Below are 19,325 nucleotides of genomic sequence, written 5' to 3'. Positions count from 1 at the left end.
TTTGCTTTATATATATATATATATATATATATATATATATATATATATATATATATATATATATATATATATATATATATATATATATATATATATATATATATATATATATTTATATTTGAGTATGAAAACTATGTTAACTTGAATGATGAGATATTATATGAAATATGAAAATGGCAATTTCACAAATGCTCTCTTTCTCTATCTTACACACACCTGCCAACGAGTGTATAAACACACAATGCACACAAGCACATATGCACAAATTACACATGCACACACATACTGTACACACACGCACGCCCATGTCTACACTTGAAAGCCGCAGATAATGTTATGGGAATGAAGGGTCGTAAAGGGGGGAAGAGGATAGAAGGGGTCAGGGGAGTGGAGGCCGGTAAGCCACTGGATGGAGCCTCCCAGGGAGGCGCGAACCCTACTGTAGGGCTACACGGTAGAGATTTAGAAACCAACCGACCAATGAGAGAAGAGGGTTTGTTAGTAGGTTCCCTCTGCTGTATATGGCCCTCTATAGTCAGGGGGTCATACGATATGGCCCCTCGTTCCTCCGCCGTTCATTCAAGGACTTTACCCTTCTTAGGTCTCTTCTCCTCTTGCAGTCTTAACCTAAAAATAACACAGCTGTTTTTCACTCGCGTTCCCAATGAGTATTCATGTAATGTTCCTGTTTCACTCGAAATGTTACATTATTAATGTTTACAAAGCTGTAAATATCTTTATGGAATGGTTTGAAACGGACGAAGTGGATCAAATTAAATAAAGGGAACTTAAATATCGTAAAATGGCTAAGATACGTGGATGACATCGTGCTTATTTATAAGGGAGAAAGGGAAGAGCTACACAAGTTCCTGGAAAACATAAATAAACTAAATGAACACATCAAGTTCACAGTACAAGGAGAGAAGGAGGGAGAAATTCCTTTTTTGGATGTCCAGGCAAAGAGGGAAGGGGAAAATTTAAAATTCCAGGTACACAGGGAGAGAAGACACACACCAATTCATACATACGTATGTTCTTCAGTCATATGAAAGAAGTAAAAATGGGAGTAATGACATGGTTGACCATTAGGGCTTAAAGGATTTGCAGTCTAGAATTCTTAGATGAAGAGCTGGAATACCCGAGGGAGAGTTTTAGGAGATCAGGAATTCCTAAGTACTGGTGGGAGCTTGGCACACATCAAGGCAAGAAAAAACTATTTTGGGGAGAGGGAAGGGATAGAAAAGGAACATTTGGTAGGGAAGAAAATAATCACAGACCCGGACAACAACACTATCACACCCATCAACAGGAAGCTAGATAATTTCAAATTGATAGGTAGTTACAAAAACACCATTAGGAACAAAATACTTAGAAACAAAAAGTTGGTAGAAGGGAAGGGGGAGATAAGAGGGGGGGTTATATATGGCAGCGTGTCTAGGCTGTGAAAATCGGTACTACGGTGAAACCGGCAAATCCTGAAAAGAGCAAAGCAAACAACACATACAGAACATAAAACATTATAATCAGACATCGACAGTTGCCAAACATTGTTGGGAAAAAGACCACACAATAGACTGGGGAAAATATGAATTTTTTGTACAGGAACACTAACAAAACAGCCAGACTGGTTGTAGTGAATGCCTTCATCACATGCACTAACAACAAAATGGCAGGGAACACGAGAGCGGGCTTTGCAGACAGCATATCAAGAAAAATTGTACACTCCACAGTGGAAAGGAGACACAAAAACGCAAGAGGTCGCACGGGACATGCACACCTGGACGAAGGAACGGTCATGAGGGCGGGGTCATACAGGAGGGGGAGGGTAATCACAGGATTAAAGACCCAGCACACAGATTTAAATACTGCTGGACTACGTGTCTGGTCATTGTACGGATACCTGAGAATGAGGACTGTTTGTCCTAGAAAGCTTGTAACTTTTTTGAATAAATATCTCCACTAGATACCATCCAGTTTGAATGAATTCCTGTTAGTAATTGTACTAATGCACAGAACAATTGTGTATATGATAAAGTTAAAATATGTATGTATATATATATACACATTTGGATATATATACTCATATATGTATATGTATATACACATATGTATATATGTACACACACACACACACACATATATATATATATATATATATATATATATATATATATATATATATATATATATATATATATATATATATATATATATATATGCTATTTGGGCATACTGCATTTTCCCTCTTATGCAATTTCTATTGAAGTCAATGGCATTACTTACATAGAATATCTTTTTATTTAGACTTTGAATCAGTCTATACTTATTTTTCTCTTCAGATAAGCTTCTCAGGAATAAAGAAAGAATATTCACGTTTGCTTCCATTTACTCCTTATAGTCGATGGACCGTTTCCTCACCTATATATACATACACACATATATATGTATTATATATTTATATATATCTATACAATAAATATATATGTAATATATATATTATTACGTGGGTCGGTCGGTTATTTACTTTAATAATTAATTCATTGGAGTTATATCACCTTGCTTTACCTAAAACCCACGTACTTCTGCCACTTAAGGCCAAATAAAGTTCTAAAGGACATAATGAAATGGATGAGGTCACCAGATGAAAACTAGTATTACAAAATAGAAGTTTATTACGCAACCACATGGATTAATTAAGTAAACTTACTGGAAAACTAGTTCCAACAAAAGTAAAATAAAAGGAAATGGATTATTTACAGGAGTTAACAGCAGCTCAAAATATTAGTCCTAAACAGGACAGATACCTCAATGCTAAAACGTATTGATCGCAACAGATTTAATAAGCCTCTTCAAACGCTTCGATGATGCATCTGAATTCAGTGCTCGTTGAACTGTGGCTTATTGGCACTAACGATGCGGATTCTTCTCCGAGCAAGAGGGAATGTCCAGTCTCAAGGTATACACACGTCTGAAAAATAGGTATCCAGATAACAATCTTGCACTAGAGAAGCTCTCACTCGTCATTAATTAATCACAAGTGATGAGTCTTATATCAAGAATAGTACTTTTAACCTCATGGAGGGTAAGTTATGTGATTTCACTAGACAACAATGAATGCACTTAATATATGACTTCATAAATGGGATATGCTTTACCAGGGGGTTCTTATTTAGGGATTGCTTAAGAGATGAAAATTTGAACAAGGAAAATGAGAGATTTAATTGAAGGGAAAGAGATCTGGGAGTAATTGTCACAATCCCGACTTACCGCTGGGTTAAATAATGCAGTGATCAGTCCCATTACTATTCGTTGGTCTTTTTGGAATAACAACTGCCCCACGTGATGGAGAGAGACAAAGGGGGAGAAACAAAAGAGTGTTCAGAGAGAGACCTGAGCGCGACCGGTCATGATCGAAATTGGGCTTAGAGTCTGGGGATGTGGGGTTAACTTGGGTGGCTTGTCTTCACGCTCTCCCCCCGAAAGCCTACTTAGGACTTGGTCACGGGTTCTCGTCTGGAAAATAACAAAGGCTCACCAGCACATAGGTCAAAGAGAAGTAGGTTTTAGGAACAGTATATCTAAGGTCTGGCCTAGCAAAACCTATCCCTCTTTATGACACTGAGTTAAAATTCCCACCCGTCGGTCGGCTGGCTATCTTAGTTTGCGAACATCTGCTTCTTCCCGCCTTAGCTTTAATAGAAATTTAATTCACTATTCTCCTATGTGGCAAGGAAGGGGAGTCGAACAGCAATATTTATAATATGTATATACATATATACATGTATGTATATGTCTATTTATATACAGTTTATTACATATATAGCATATTTTTCTACATATATACATTATATACACACACACACACACACACATATATATATATATATATATATATATATATATATATATATATATATATATATATATATATATATATATATATATATATGTACACGTGTATGTATATATAGATAGATTGATAGACAGTACTTGAATAGTTGACTGATATACAAGGTCGTCCGTGAATTAGTACTGTAACAGTATGGATAACGCCTGAAGCCTTCTCCATGAATGCGTGCAAGTAGGTGAGTGTGTGACAGGAAACACGGTTTGCTCTCTGGAAGAAAAAACAAGATGCAATGGTCCCGGAAAGAGAGCAAACTTCTTACGAACAAGAAATGTATTTACGGTTAGATCACAGCAACATTCATAAATACATACACAGAAATTATATTTTATACATACACACAAATAACTAAAGGAGTATGTCACCATCTTCTTCTTGTCTGCCAAGACAGTGATACGAATGATTATAAGTAAATGATTAATAACTAAATCGAGACGAGTAACAGGTGTGCATATTGGATGGTGACGTCACCAGTCACGTTCTCTTCCTTGCACAAGTTTTCTTGCCCAAGTGTCCCTCATTACCAGTCACGTCCGCCATATTGGTCTCACTTTCATCGCTTTTCCACTGTCTATCTGTTCTGGACCGACATAGGTACCAATCATAACAGATTGGAAAGTTTCGCATTTCGTCTGTCGTTAGTAATGTATAAGGTGATTTTTATCCTATGTATCCCTAATTATCTGCCTTTCTACTTTTTTCTGTCTGTGAAATTTTTATTCAGTACCTTATCCAATACTAAGATTTTGGCTACCATACCTGGATCAGTATGCGCATTACAAAGGACCCACCCAAATATTTACATCAATCAAATTTATATCTTTAAGTTACTATTTTATTTACTAATTTTTATCTCTTTTACTATTCTGTCGAATTCTCTGATTTATTCTATACATAATCTCTCTCCCTCTCTCTCTCTCCGGAGGGGACGGCCGCCACGAAGTAATCCTCGAGGGTGGAATCAATCTTCGGATAAATCTTCAGGTGAAAAATCTCTCTCTCTCTCTCTTTGATGGATCACCTAGTGCCTCCTGTCCTTCAAGCTCTGTTATGCTTCTGTTTACATATGCAACGACTCATTAACTGGTGGTCAGACGGATGAAAATTAATGTTACTGCTGCAAAGCGTTAGGTAATCCTCAACCGAACCCTGGTGGACCAGTTATCAGAAGTGATCAGGTATCAGAATAGTCTCTCACTGCTTTAGAAAAGTATTTCTGTATCACCGAGTGTCTTCAAAATAGGGCGCACTGCAAAGCAATGTCACAGACGTGTTGAATAAGCCAATTCATCAAATATTTTGCTCGCTTTCAGAGGACGTTCAAGCACAGTTACAACTCTTGAACCCAGCTGCAACCCAAGGTTGCATGTCATATCCTTAAGCCACAAGTCAGTTGGAGGCAGGTGCTGCCTAGGACGTCTGATGGACACGAAGAATAAAGTCATATAACGCGCAAGTGAAATAATAGCTTGCCAAGAATCTTCTTGCAAACGTTTCAGCATTTTCTTTCACTCTTTTCAATTTTTCGCTTTATTATTTCGTTACCTATGATTTTTCGTGGAAACGTTTTCAACATTTCGTTCGCTTCTTCTGACATCAAAACTGAAAGATGTTATGATTTTGGTTTCAGGGGTTTTGCCAGTTTGTTTGTTAGCATGGATACACAAAATATTGTCCTGGGTGGGGTCCTTCACTGATGTGAGCAGATACGTAGATGTATATGTGTATGAGTGCAACAGGACCTGTGGCATCGCATGTAAGATTTCTGACACAATTTCTACTTATTATTTCCTTGAATAAATACTGTTTAAGGGGTTTCTTCGATTAATGACGAAATGGGTTGGGAAAAATGCAAAGCTAAATGTATTCTGTTACAACAACTGCAATAATAGTGACTATGCTATTGGTGTGGCATTCAATTTCTGTTCTTGAGTTATTCTTAAATTCTAAACCGGATTTTGACTTAATGTTATTTCGATCATTTCAAAGAATACACTTTGAGATTAGCAGCCCAGTAGAACCTTGAGGGAGAACGAAAGTTTCAAAGCTTCACCTGGGCCTGTAGCCAACACCACCCCAACCATCTCACCCACCCAATTACAATGGCAAAATCACTGAAATAATTTGCTTTCTTTCTAGAAAAAAAAAAAAAAGTCAGGTTATATCCCACCTGGGGCAGGAGGTTTACATGTGGCTAATGCTAAAATGTATTCTCTGTATAATCATGGCTATAACTAACAGTAATTAATTATTATAACTATTAAATAATTAGGTGTTTCATTGCAAGAAGCCTTAGCTGTTCTAAAATGTTCTTTTATTAACATCATCATTACTACTGTCACTGATTTTTTTATTTCTTTGCAGAATGGGGGAACACAAATGCCTTTTGACCCAGTGCTGCTGTGGATGCAGCCTGCGAACCGGCTCTCTGGCCATCGGCATCGTTGGATTGGTGAGGAAAACACAATTTGTTTTTATTTTTGATGAAATATTTACTTGATGTGCAGTCAAGTTGCCATTTATGACGTCGATAATCATTTTATTTATTTTTGTTTTTACATTTTTGTTGTCTGGTTTGTCGATTTCGTTTACCCTTGTCCGAAATTATGGTATCTTACTAATGAGGACTCGATATGTAGTTAGTTCAATTCAGGTCAGTTTAAGTCAAGTTCAATTCAGGTCAGTTTAAGTCAAGTTGGGTCGTTTTGGGTTTCTTGTCTTATCGTTCAGTCAGTAATCCCAAATTATTGTTTTTATGTTGTTTCCGTCATGCAGATCAACATTAACATTATACGAATCGCCTAAAGTCAAGTTTTATCTGACACTGAATTTTTTTTCACGCCATTTCCTGTGTTTGGCTGACAGTGGCACGATAACAATATCTGCGAATTTTCACGAATGACATTCGCTAACTTTTGTGATGTTTGATTCTACTTGCTTAGTTCACGCTGCCATTAATCATCAAAGCTGCCTTTTTGTGAAGTCATTTTTAATTGTAGTCCGAAACATATTAACAAGAGCCCGCCTGAGATCCTGTGGGGACGTACAGTGTCAAGAATGACAAACGTAGTTCTTACGTGAATCAGTAGAATGCAATTTGGTATTCATATGCAATCGGTAGCTCTGCAACGTGGCTGGTGCTGTAATCAGCATCATCAACATTGTTCTTGTTTATCCTCAGAGTCCCTTCTATTGGCTCTCATTTGGGTTACTGGGCGAGTCTCTTAGTTTAAACATTTTTCTAACTTTTTCGTCAATAACGAGACCTTCTATTCTGTGCCTTAGTCTTTTTTCTTATTTTTTTTTTTACAGTAGACTTCCTGTCATGATCTTTACGAAGATCACGTTTTACTCAACTTTATCCAAGGTACCCAGGTCGTCAGTATGCCAAAAGATCCTGTTTATAGGCAATGGAAGAGCCAAATGTTTGGTATATTCAGTGCACAGAGTTCTGTAGAAAATGCAGATTGTAATGCAAAGTAGAAAGGAAATTGTAATACTGAGCGTTCTGCATATAAATTGCACTTGTGTGCAGCACTAGATATGAAGTACATCCTGTTTAAGGATATATGAATTGGCCTAATGCATCTTATAGGCTATTGGTCCATCTGGGAAGATATCCAAAAACCCATTTACCTGAGTACTTGCTGAATAGTAATCGTTGATAGGTACCCAAGACCAAAGTTCTGTAGGTTACAGGCTGTAAAGTGCACATTACAGCTTGGATTGGGTTACAGAGCGTGTGGATTGGGTTTACGGAGCATCTGACTCCATTTTGATGAATACGAAGGAATTAAAGGGCAAAAGTCCCCAGTTCTAACGGGTGTTGTGACACACATTCAGTTATGTCTCCTTTGTTTTAGTTAATACGTTTATTTTAGAGTGCTGAAGGCTGTCCTGGGGTCTTCATAGTTTCAAAGACTGGAGTCTAACTTAAATACGGAAGGTCTTGCAGGTCCAGTACTTTTTTGCTCGTGCAATGACGTAGCACTCTTTTAGGTCATTCTGTCTGGAACTTTTCCGTAATGGGAAAATAAGTCTGACCGAAAATGACTATGTTATCCCCACTCAACGCCAAGTATAATGTACATCAGCAGTATTATTAGGTTCCATTTGTCATAGTAATTGGGTTTTTCCCGTAACCTTTTGCCGATGCGTATCTTTTCAATTTGATCTCCTTTAAAAACTGCTTTGCTTTTGGGGATAATTTATATCAATAGAGTTCATCAGATCCAGGTTTTGAGGAGAAATTTTATCAGTCTAAGAACATTTCCACAGTCTTCATGAATAACACACATTAATAGACAAATTTTGATGCCATACTTTAATGACAGTAGTGATAAGTTATAAAATTCATCAAAACTGATGACAAAAAAAAAAAAAAAAAAAAAAAGAGGTTTTGTCTTTAGCAAATTTTCCTGATGAATGGCATTCGGATTGCCTGTGGGTAAATAGCTACGCAAAAGCTTTCAAATGCGCTCTGATCGTCAGAGCGATTCAAATGTGACTTCCTCTCATTCTTACAATAATTTTTTTATTACATCTTTCTAAGCTACGGTCATCGTAAATGACATTAAGTCTTTCTAGAAATTAGCGTAGAGGATAAATGAATCGAAAAAACTGACTTGCCGAGCTCATGTTGGCTGACTCTCAAAGTTCGACAGCGAGAGAAGAGCAAAGAAAATTTTGATGGCAGTGAAATTTCATGACTGATTCCCAATGCAATGTTTCCCAAACCTGTTCGCACTTGGGCAGATAAGCGGGCTAATATTGAGGTAAAAATCTGTTATTCGTGTTTATATCCTTTTAAGGTAGTTGGTGACATTTCAGCAAATTAAAGAAAATCTTAGTTGACTATCATGGAATGAATAATGAGTAATTTATGCAATGCTAGATTCAGTGAGCATTTCAGCACTTTGTTGTCTTCTAAATAAGCATAAGTCACGTTTGCACCGAGAATATCTTACACAATGATAAAAAATTCGATGAGAATGACACTGATCGAACCACTCTCAACCTTCGCTAACAGCTTTTCAAATTCCCCCGGCCAACGGCGTGTCTATTGAGATATGACCCGCCTCACTGAAGGAGCGCTTCCGAGAGAGGCGAGGAGAAGGTGCCCCTCTCCTTAATTGAAACTTACTCCTCTTCCTTTCCCTTCTCTTCTCTTCCATTCTATTCTCCCCCTTCACTTTAGATGAGAAGAAACGAAGGAAATGACGGTAGGCAGTGGTGGTTTTAGGGGCTGAGTGACTCCCCGACTCTAGGATGTGTTTGTTTCCTCCTCAGACTCGCTGCGGTAGCCACATTCTACGAGATAAACTCTCAGAAAAAACATTAATATACAAATTGTTATTTCAATCTGTTATATGTAGGTGACCACGCAGTGGATTATAAAGTTTTATAAGATAGTACAATAAAAGTAAAGCAATGTAAGTAAGTAAACGCACAGCAGGCCACAGATTTTCTCTTGTTCACAAATGCCTGCACTGTGCACGCTCATCCGAACAAACTCCTTCGAGGAGTGTAGATGTTTTTGGCATGAGGTGGTTGCGCCCACAACCACCCACACACGCCCCCACCCACATAATGTGATCACACCCACAGCGGCTGAACGCCAAGTTTCTCTTTTTCTCCCATCCGAGCGGCAAGACTTTGCCACAGGTTTATGCACCATTTGCTCAGGCGATTCATCCGCTCTGATTAGGCAAATGGCGCTGTTTTTTTTTTTTTTTTTTTTCGCGAATCACAGTTTACTAAAAAGCCAGAGTGGCCTGATAAGAAAAGAGCGAGGAAAAGAATTTTATGTGGCCTAAAATCTAAATATTTATCATGATAACCATATAAATGAAGAAGTCACTTAAAAGTTTTTATTATTTCTTGTCTCAACTCAAAAGCAGTGTTCTTTTGGTGTATGATCTGAAATTTAAAAAATGAAGAAGGTGAGGGTGGCAGGAGAGAACGAAAGAGCATTATTTGTTTTTATTCAAATCATTCGGGTTATTTTGATTCGTACTTTATAGCACAATGAATAAAAAGGGCAAGTGTACCGACCAAGCACTGACAGGGAGAGAGTAAACCCGATCTCTTTTCATTAACTTCCACAATGACAGCAGAGGTTTGTGACTCATGTGTCAATGACCGATGAAACACCAAAGATCCCTTCAGAGTCATCTTTACTGAATCTATAACTTACAGATTTGAGTCTGTGTAATGTAGTATGTGATTGTATATATAAGTATAAAAATAATAAAGAAGTATGTCTTTCAGTTTTTTCCTATTATATAAAAGCAATCCTAATATTTTGCTTATGAGAAACGTTACCTAATTGTAGTGGGTAGATATTATTCTAGAGGGTGCTATATAAATAGCATGGCAACAGCATGTGTGAAACCATGTTACAGAGTACTTGGCTATATGTTGCTTTAGTCAATTCTCCTAAATTATCCTTATTCTAGCGCCTATCCTATAATGACCTACTAACCAATCCTTTTCCCACTCCCTTGCCTACTTTAAAGTATTATCACAGATCAGCGTCAGTGTAAACTGGTAAGTCTGTACCATATACATTCATTAGTCTATAATGTTAAATTATGTTAGCCTATGTACTTATTTACCGGTGTTATTGTGAAACCTCTGGTTGCTGTCCAAATGAGTGGCAGCAGACTAACCTTTTAAAACCCAGGGAAGCGTGTCCTAACTAAGGTAAGATATTATATCCCTAGCCTATCCTACCACGAAGTGATCAACAGTATCAATTTAACCTAAGTAACCTCGTAAGTTTTATGTAATGCTTGTCGGCCAAGCCACTACAGTCTGTTATTTCATTACTTATGATTTTTATCTCTACAGCAATATCTATATTCATATTTATAACTTACTAGTGATAGCTTACCCTTTTTAGGTCATAAATTAATTATGACTGACGGACAAAGAATAGTTACGAAAAAGAATGAAATGAAGTTCAAGTTATTAAAACCGACTCTTTTCCTCTCAGATTTCTGGACTGTTTTGAAATTTGGAAGGAAGGGGAATTACAAAAGTAGTTTGACACTTGGCATCGAACTAAGCCTTTTTGATATTTGCAACTATAATACCTGCGAAGAATAGGCCTGCTTTTAATATCAGCATCAAGTGAATTCAGTTCATACGAACTGTTGGAAATTATCAAATAAAGTGCTTACAGATGGCTCAGTACAAAGATAAATATAAAAAATATATAGACAGAAAGAAAAGACAAATGTCAAAAAACCAATAAAATGTAGACATTACTGAAGAGACAAATCAACAAAACTGACAAAATGCAAAAATTAAAGTAAACAAGCCGTATCGTTTACAAAATATAAATAGATAAAAATCAGCTTCATCATCGGTAGACTCTAGTTCTGAAAACGATTGCTTTCAAAGGTCCTCGTGTCCTTAACCTCGCCGCATGCTTGACTCCTGAAAACAGGTGTTACGAGGAAAAATTGTGTACCAGTCAGATGGTGAAAAGGCGGAGCAAGACCAGCGCCTCAAACGTGTTTGCAGCTAAATTTAATCCGGTAAATGCACGCCTCGTGGCTCCGCTGGTAACGCCCTCAAAACAGTATAATGGTCGGTGAGTCATAATTGTTTAGGAAAAATTTCGCCCAACATCTCTGGCATTCTTGACTATCACTCATCCGAGTGTTGACCAATCCTAATGGTACTTGACGTTGCCGAGCGAGTGACTAAAGGGAAGTGAAATATATTTTACAAATGCATGCGATTTTTTTCAGTATAAGAGACTTTCATGTATGCCTAAATGGTTTGAAAAAAAAATATATAAATTCTTACTTGGCTCTATATTATAAAGCCAAGGTAGAATTTACTTTTGCTACGAAATGTTATTGAGTCTATAACATTTAGTAGCAAATTCACGTACATACACACAAAGAACAAACAAACCAACATACATACATAATATGTAGGTGAAGCCACAAATATTGTTCATTACTCCGAATTCACTATACCTGTTACATAACTAACACCTAAAACCTATCTTGAATTGCAAGCGATGAATGCCTCTGTGTCGGCCAGGATTCGAACAGTTGGCAGTGACTTTGACCACTCCGGCCGGCGCAGAAGAACTTATCAGTTATAATTTCCTTTGGGTGGACGTTATTCCCGAGGTACAGTGAATTCGATACTAAACTGTTTGAGGCTTAATGTCTTTGTATGGAAAAGTAACGCGTGTATAAGTAATATGTGAATACACACACATATATATATATATATATATATATGTGTGTGTGTGTGTGTATGTGTGTGTGTGTGTGTGTGTGTACTAGTATTTAGCTCTTAAACATAGGTGCGACTGAATGACCAGGTGAGTTTGATCACTGCATTCAACATACATTGTATAGAGCAAATTTTATTCAAAAGAAATGGAGATAAAAGGATAAACCTCTTGGACAAAATACAGGTTCTTCGTAAGACTGAACTTTGTAATTATGTGGAATTAATGGCACAATTTATTGATGTAATAATTCAAAATTTTGTTTTACAGGTGTTGGCGGTTATGCACACTATCTATGGCATCTATCATGGGATTAACGGTAAGTGTATGTATGTATATATGAATGTATGTCATAACTTTAATAGTTTCCCTTTCTCAGAGAGAGGACACCTGTTGATTGGTTCATCCTCTCACGCCACAGGTGGAGGACTATTTAGTCGAGCCTTCCTGTCGTAAAGAGAAAGAGAAAGCAATAAATCAACGATGGAAAGAGGCCTTGGGTGTCCAAAGAATTTTATTTGTATTATTTTACAACTATTTAGGTGACAAATCGGATTTTAGATATCACCCGAAAGATTTTTCACTACCAGATCCCAGCTAATCCTATATCTCAAAGAAGATATATTTATTAAGCTCTTATCATTCAAATAAAATATATTTTGTTTTTCAATTCCCTTGATTGTATATTTATGTGGAAAGGATACTCTATATCTATAACGATTCACGTGTTTTCATTTAGATTATGCAGTGTTGTACGAAATAGCTCTGACGTAAATATGTCATTATTAAAGTCACGATGATACGTCAATTTGTCCTCATGGCAAAGGAACCATAAAGACGGGTCGTCAAAATGTAACAGCAGCGTCACTGCAGAAAGAGGCCGAATCATGATTAAGCCTAACTTTGTTTGGTTAATTAATTTATTAACTTATTTCTTATAAAGTATTTGTACACACACATATACAGTATATATGTGTATATATAATTATGTACGTGTAAATACATACACGTGTATTTACATATATATAATCAGCAATTCCGTAGGGTAAGGTTGCCAGCCCCAAGCCTTTCTTGATCCCATCAGACCCGAGTATCCATCTGCGTATGGGTAGACTAGTTGGCGGTAGGCCAAGAGGAGTCACTGGACCTAGCAAACCTAAATTGAGTACCGCAGTAATCAACCACTGCGCCCAGTTAGCTGGTTATCGTAACATCTCTCTCTCTCTCTCTATATATATATATATATATATATATATATATATATATATATATATATATATATATATATATATATATATATATATAGAAATCATCAACAAACAATCACGTGTGGAACAGAAATAAATTTCTGACTCAGATCGAACCCAGGTCTCTCAGGTGGAAAGCAAGGGCGTTACCCACTGGGCCATACAAGTCTAAAAGAAGTTGGAACCTGAGAGCAACTGCACCCAAGGAGTTACCTGGGCAAGCTAACTGCTTGCATACCAGCGAGTTTTCCCCAACTTCCCGACTCAGCAATGACCCAATAGACAACATTTCATTCGAATTATCCCTCTGAGTGAATAAGATAGAAATCATCAACACACAATCACGTGTGGAACAGAAATAAATTTCTGACTCACGTCGGGATCGAACCCAGGTCTCTCAGGTGGAAAGCAAGGGCGTTACCCACTGGGCCATACAAGTCTAAAAGAAGTTGGAACCTGAGAGCAACTGCACCCAAGGAGTTACCTGGGCAAGCTAACTGCTTGCATACCAGCGAGTTTTCCCCAACTTCCCGACTCAGCAATGACCCAATAGACAACATTTCATTCGAATTATCCCTTCTGAGTGAATAAGATAGAAATCATCAACACACAATCACGTGTGGAACAGAAATAAATTTCTGACTCACGTCGGGATCGAACCCAGGTCTCTCAGGTGGAAAGCAAGGGCGTTACCCACTGGGCCATACAAGTCTAAAAAGTTGAACCTCAGGAGTTACCTGGGCAAGCTAACTGCTTGCCCAGGTAACTTGTATGGCCCAGTGGGTAACGCCCTTGCTTTCCACCTGAGAGACCTGGTTCTGATCCTGACGTGAGTCAGAAAATTATATATATATATATATATATATATATATATATATATATATATATATATATATATATATATATACTGTATATATAATATTTATAATTGGCACCACCCTCCAAGTAAAAGAGGCTCATAGTGAAAAATATGTATACTGTGCTAATAGTATTGTTTATGTTATATATTTTTATTTATTGCTACATAATAGTGAATACAGTTTGATTTCTTGTTATTACTTACAGTTCTATTCTTTCTTACTCTTTTTTTCTCATAGGGGTATTCTTCCACGAGAGTGTAAATCCATAATCATAATAGTAATGATAATAACAACGCTAATAATATTAATGTTTCAAACGGGAAACTAACCCTCTTCAATATCTTACAGGAATTAGTCAAGGATGGGTGAACATGTTGGTTGGAATTCTCAATGTCATTCTGTGTGCAGTCTTGATTCAGGGCATCAGACAGGTAAGTCTGGGGTTTTTGCTTCTAATTCCGTTAAATGTTTTGTGGGTAGGCTCCTTCCAATCATACTCTCTTATAATTTTTAAAAAGGAGGTCTCGCATGGTACACTATGTTCTTAGAAGTGCATGTTTTCCTTTAGTCAAAATGCACAACAAGGGTATTTTTAGACATTCAGTTCCAGTCAGTCCTGTGAGAGTTTCATATCAATCTTTATCATCAGAAGCAGCATTAATGATAATACTAACTTTTATTTATGCCCACAATGCGCCATTTTGATAACTAAAATTGCTTGGATTAGCGGGCCCCTTTCAAATTTATCTTGTTTTTCTATATTCTATATTGTAAGCTAATGGATAAACTGACGTATCTCCTACTTGCAGGAGAAGCGATCCATGATAATGGCGTGGGTGTGGGTGCAGAGCATCCTGATAGCCATCAACATCATCCTGGGAGTGATCGAAATCATCCTGACTCTGAACTTCATCTTTGCTATTCTCCTCTTTATCATCATGGGAATCGCTATTTACTGTGTCCTGGTCGTCCGGTCTTATGCTATCTCGGTAAGTAGCTAGAAGGAAACGCTATCGTAGCTAAAATTCTTTGGGTCTCGAAACCCAGCAAAGAAGAACCTAAAAAACACCAGGAAAGAACTTTGCAGACAACAAGAAATCAACGGTGCACCAAGCAAAAGGACTATACACAAGATATCTAGGACGAGAGAGGAGGGCGTTGCAAATGCTTGTTTAAAGTACTTTTCTGTCACAATGTCTACTTAGTTTCTCTTACTGAGCTATTAATAGTATATTTTTAAAGTTGTATATTCATACCGTGCACTTTCAAATTTTGTGGAAAACTGAGCAAGAATGAAATAAAATAACATTCGTGAAAGTCTGCTTATGAGATTTTGTTCTTTAATGAAATAAGTTCCCTTGGAATCAAAGATGGAATTGAAACCCTTCCACTGACCTTATCTTTCTTTACAGATTTCATCAGGCGCAGGCGGAATGGCTTAATCTCCACCATTCTTCACCCAGAAAGACACCAACCCTCCAGTTTCAAAAATGGAAGAAGACAAGCTTCACAATATGAGTAACGGAAGTAGCATTTTGGCGACCTCGAGACAGAGATTGCTGTTCAGAGTATTTCACATTCGAAATATTCTTTACAGCCGGCATTATTTTTCTAATAGAGTTCTACCAGTAAAATAGTAACATTCAAAGTATTTTTTTTATAAAAGACGATGCAAGGTGTTTGGGAGGTTGACGTGGAATAGAGCCACAGAAATGCCTTCAATCCATTGTTTTGGAGAACCGGAAGCTAAAATCACCATGTTGGATTTCAACTTATTCAGCTCTATTGTTTACAGTACGGTTCAACATTTCGTAAGGGAAAACAAACAAGTACCAGAAAAATTCGTCGGTTTGTCTGATTTCGAATTCAGAAGAAAATTCGTGGTGTTTTGGTTATGAGAATCATTACAAGAAAAATGAGTCTTGACCCGTATAAGGGGTCACTAACACAGATATGTCCATTGATGTAATTTTTTAATAAATAGCTATTTGAAATCAAAGAGAATTCAGGTAATTCCACTTAATCTTCTCACCGGTGTTCAGAATTTCACACGTGTACAGTTTTCACTCCAACTCCTTTTAGTTTACTCTGAATCTCACAGTATTTCATGTCTATGTCTAATTTTTTCTTGTTCACAAATTCATTGTGTTTATCTTATCATCCTCCTGTTTGTTTCTCTTTGACAAAGACCTCAAAGTACTGAGTGTAAACAGACCTCTCTGTTGCTTAAAGTGTTCAATATATGTTTAAGGTATTAGTCTGTCATAATTCACTACTGTAGTAGTTTTTCTTATCAGCCAGATGGCAGTGTATTGCTGATGCTTTGCGTGTGCCTGTGGTGGTCAAGCACTGTTGAATCTGGTGTTGCATCACTGCTTTCCTGTTTCTCTCACTTCTGATGTCCACAAAAGATGTCATCCGTGTTCTCATAAGCAGAACGTCTTTCGCTCTTTGTCAAATTGCATTGTGCAATACAGATTAGGATGTAACGTCCTGAAATGAGAGAAGTTTGAAGGTTAAATATGGTGCATCCTTTGTGTTTTCTTTCGAGATAACATTATCAGACTTATCTTGTCTAATTCATGTGTTGTAAAGGTAAGGGTGATCTTACCTCTGGAAATTGTTTTCAACTCTTTCAAACTTCAATCGATGTAAGTTGGCCATGATTAGTTCAAGTAGATTAATGTAATTGAATTTAGATGTTATTTTTTTAATCTAGATATTTTGCCCTGTAAGTGAGGAAGATTATAGACTGTGTATGTAAAAGCACAGTTTTTCTATCTCTCTTTTTATTGAATACGTGCTATTTCTATGCTGTGGACAGGTTTAATCAAGCAAAATATCTGCATAATAAAGTGTTTTACTTATTCTGTTTTTTTTTTTTCAAATTACAGCCTGTTTTCCTGTCTTAACGTTAACGTTTTAGTGTCAATGTAAGCCAATAATGATAACCTGGATCGCTCGAGACAGTTTCACTGAAGCAACCGGGGTGAAGTGTTGTGACTCTTCAATAATCATTTTCCAAATCAATTTTTGACTGATATTATTTAATTTTTATCACACTATCCATCTCTTTCAATATTAATTCTTGGATCAGCTTGAATGATGTTTATCCCGTATGTGCAGGGCAATACAGAGGTTTAGGGCACACGGTGAAAGTTAAAAAGGGTACATAATTATAAAATGAATTAAATCTACACGCATGCATTTCAAACTGACTTCACCTCCACACTATGGAACAATAATATAATGGAGAGATCTTTATGAATCTACTTGAGCAAAAACCGACAGTGCATTTTAAGTTATAGAAAATACTAAAACACGGAACGTATTTTTATAACATTACGAATAAATAACGTTCCGCAGGGAAAGTGTCCTTTGGCCAGTGTCTGAAATTATCGATGACCTCACTGGTCGATTTCAGTGTCTTATTTTTTTTTTTTTAACAGTTGAAGGTCGAACAAAACTTCTTCTCTGTACAGATCGCACCTATTTAATTTAGCTGCTTTTGGTTAGGATTATACAGTACAATGTGTCTGTTAACAGATTTTGAAGTAGTATAAAAATATTCGAGGTTTGTAAAAAATATATAAATAACAAAATACGATCACACGAAAGTAGTCATGCTGTTGTACATATCATGAAACTTATATTTACCTATAAAAGTTGTAGATCAGTACGTGCTACGTAATTTGATAGCTATACTTGAATGAGTGCCAAAGAGGCCAACTTTATGAATGTCACGACGAAAATTTTTTAATTAGTTTCCGAGGAGAAGGGTCACTAAAAGCACATGAGCCAAATAGGGCAGGTTCTTGGGCACCCCAGCAATCACCCCCTGCCTCTGGATATGCGTGGCAATTAAATATGGAAATGTCTTGAGTCTCAGATGAAGTATTTACAGGCCATCCATCTCAGAAGTTTTGACTGAAGGTCTGCTGATGTATAAGCATGGTCTGTTGCACACAAGCCAAGGAAACGATCTTTTTAGCTCTGCAACACAGAAAGGTAAAATGTCATCCGAACATGAAAACCAGCGCATATCAAATATCAAAAATGAATATTCTTGGTGAATCACCTATAGTATCAGAGGCTCAGTACTTCGAAGTATATTCTTTATAAATTATATGATGCAAGATGTAACAGACCTTACTGGGAGGAAGGCTTCCGCCTCAAATGCTCTGTTCTGATTGTCATTTGTGTGGTCTGAATATTTTTCTAAAAAACCAGAAAAAATTCCTTGGCCAAAAAAATGATGAATCCTACAGGAACTTTTTGGGTATTGTAAAGGTTACGCCTACCCTGCAATAAGTAACAGTGTTTTAGTTTTTGTCTTTATTACACTTTTTATTTCTTAAGAATGGCAAGTCATAGATTTGCCTGGCTTTCCGATTAAAGTTGAATGCCTGTCAGAATGGTTGTATGGAGTTACTACAACAAAATGCCCCAGTATAAAAACGGGATTATCATTATTATCACTCGCCACAAGGGATGTCAGCCATAGGGCTCATACACTGACAAATGAGATAACCTGATGGGTGGTCTCATTTCTGTTTTGCAACTCTTACTATGGGAATCATTTTGCACTAACTCTCGCCCATTTATAAGTAATCTCCTTTGAGACGTGAGAAAGGCATCATGATTTTGTACCTAAATGAACGCCCATTACAGGGCTTCTCTCAGATATGAACCTTTTAAAAAACGGAAACTGTAATTGCTAACATATCAGCTTTTAAATTCTTGGCATGTGCCAATGTCAGATAAACATAAAAACATGTCCCATTACATGTTCTGTCACTGAGAGACTAGTTAGTAAATTGTAGGGCTGTAGGAACGATAGGTCTCCCATATACGGCGGATTTAACAACGTAAGCTGAGAAATGTCAGAAAATAAGTTATCTCTTTCCAATAATGATCTTTTCATTAAAGAAGGAGTAGACTTATTAAAGTATTTCTAGTATACCTTCTGTCTTTTACATATACTGACAGGTTCATACCATTCCAAAGAGGTGATTGTTCCAACACTTCAAATTCTCCTTATATATTGCTTT

General features: G+C 36.9%; 1 protein-coding gene across 4 annotated transcripts in view; it reads left to right on the top strand.

Moving 5' to 3' along the window:
* Positions 1-17,141, top strand: part of LOC136848279 (uncharacterized) — a 48,980-nt gene extending 31,839 nt beyond the window's left edge. For 3 of the 4 annotated variants that reach the window (XM_067120663.1, XM_067120664.1, XM_067120666.1), the window contains exons 2-6: positions 6,272-6,359; positions 12,438-12,486; positions 14,623-14,705; positions 15,084-15,263; positions 15,687-17,141. In XM_067120663.1, coding sequence (XP_066976764.1) covers positions 6,272-6,359; positions 12,438-12,486; positions 14,623-14,705; positions 15,084-15,263; positions 15,687-15,716 — 430 coding nt within the window. In that variant the 3' untranslated portion in view covers positions 15,717-17,141. Of the gene's footprint in view, positions 1-5,537; positions 5,664-6,271; positions 6,360-12,437; positions 12,487-14,622; positions 14,706-15,083; positions 15,264-15,686 lie in introns of all 4 variants that reach the window. The other variant, XM_067120665.1, reaches the window with a different exon arrangement.
* The last annotated feature ends 2,184 nt before the right edge of the window (positions 17,142-19,325 follow it).

This window comes from Macrobrachium rosenbergii, chromosome 2 (assembly GCF_040412425.1).
Source record: "Macrobrachium rosenbergii isolate ZJJX-2024 chromosome 2, ASM4041242v1, whole genome shotgun sequence".
NCBI lineage: Eukaryota > Metazoa > Arthropoda > Malacostraca > Decapoda > Palaemonidae > Macrobrachium > Macrobrachium rosenbergii.
The sequence above is the reverse complement of the archived record's forward strand: the minus strand, read 5'-3'. Positions and strand labels throughout refer to the sequence as shown.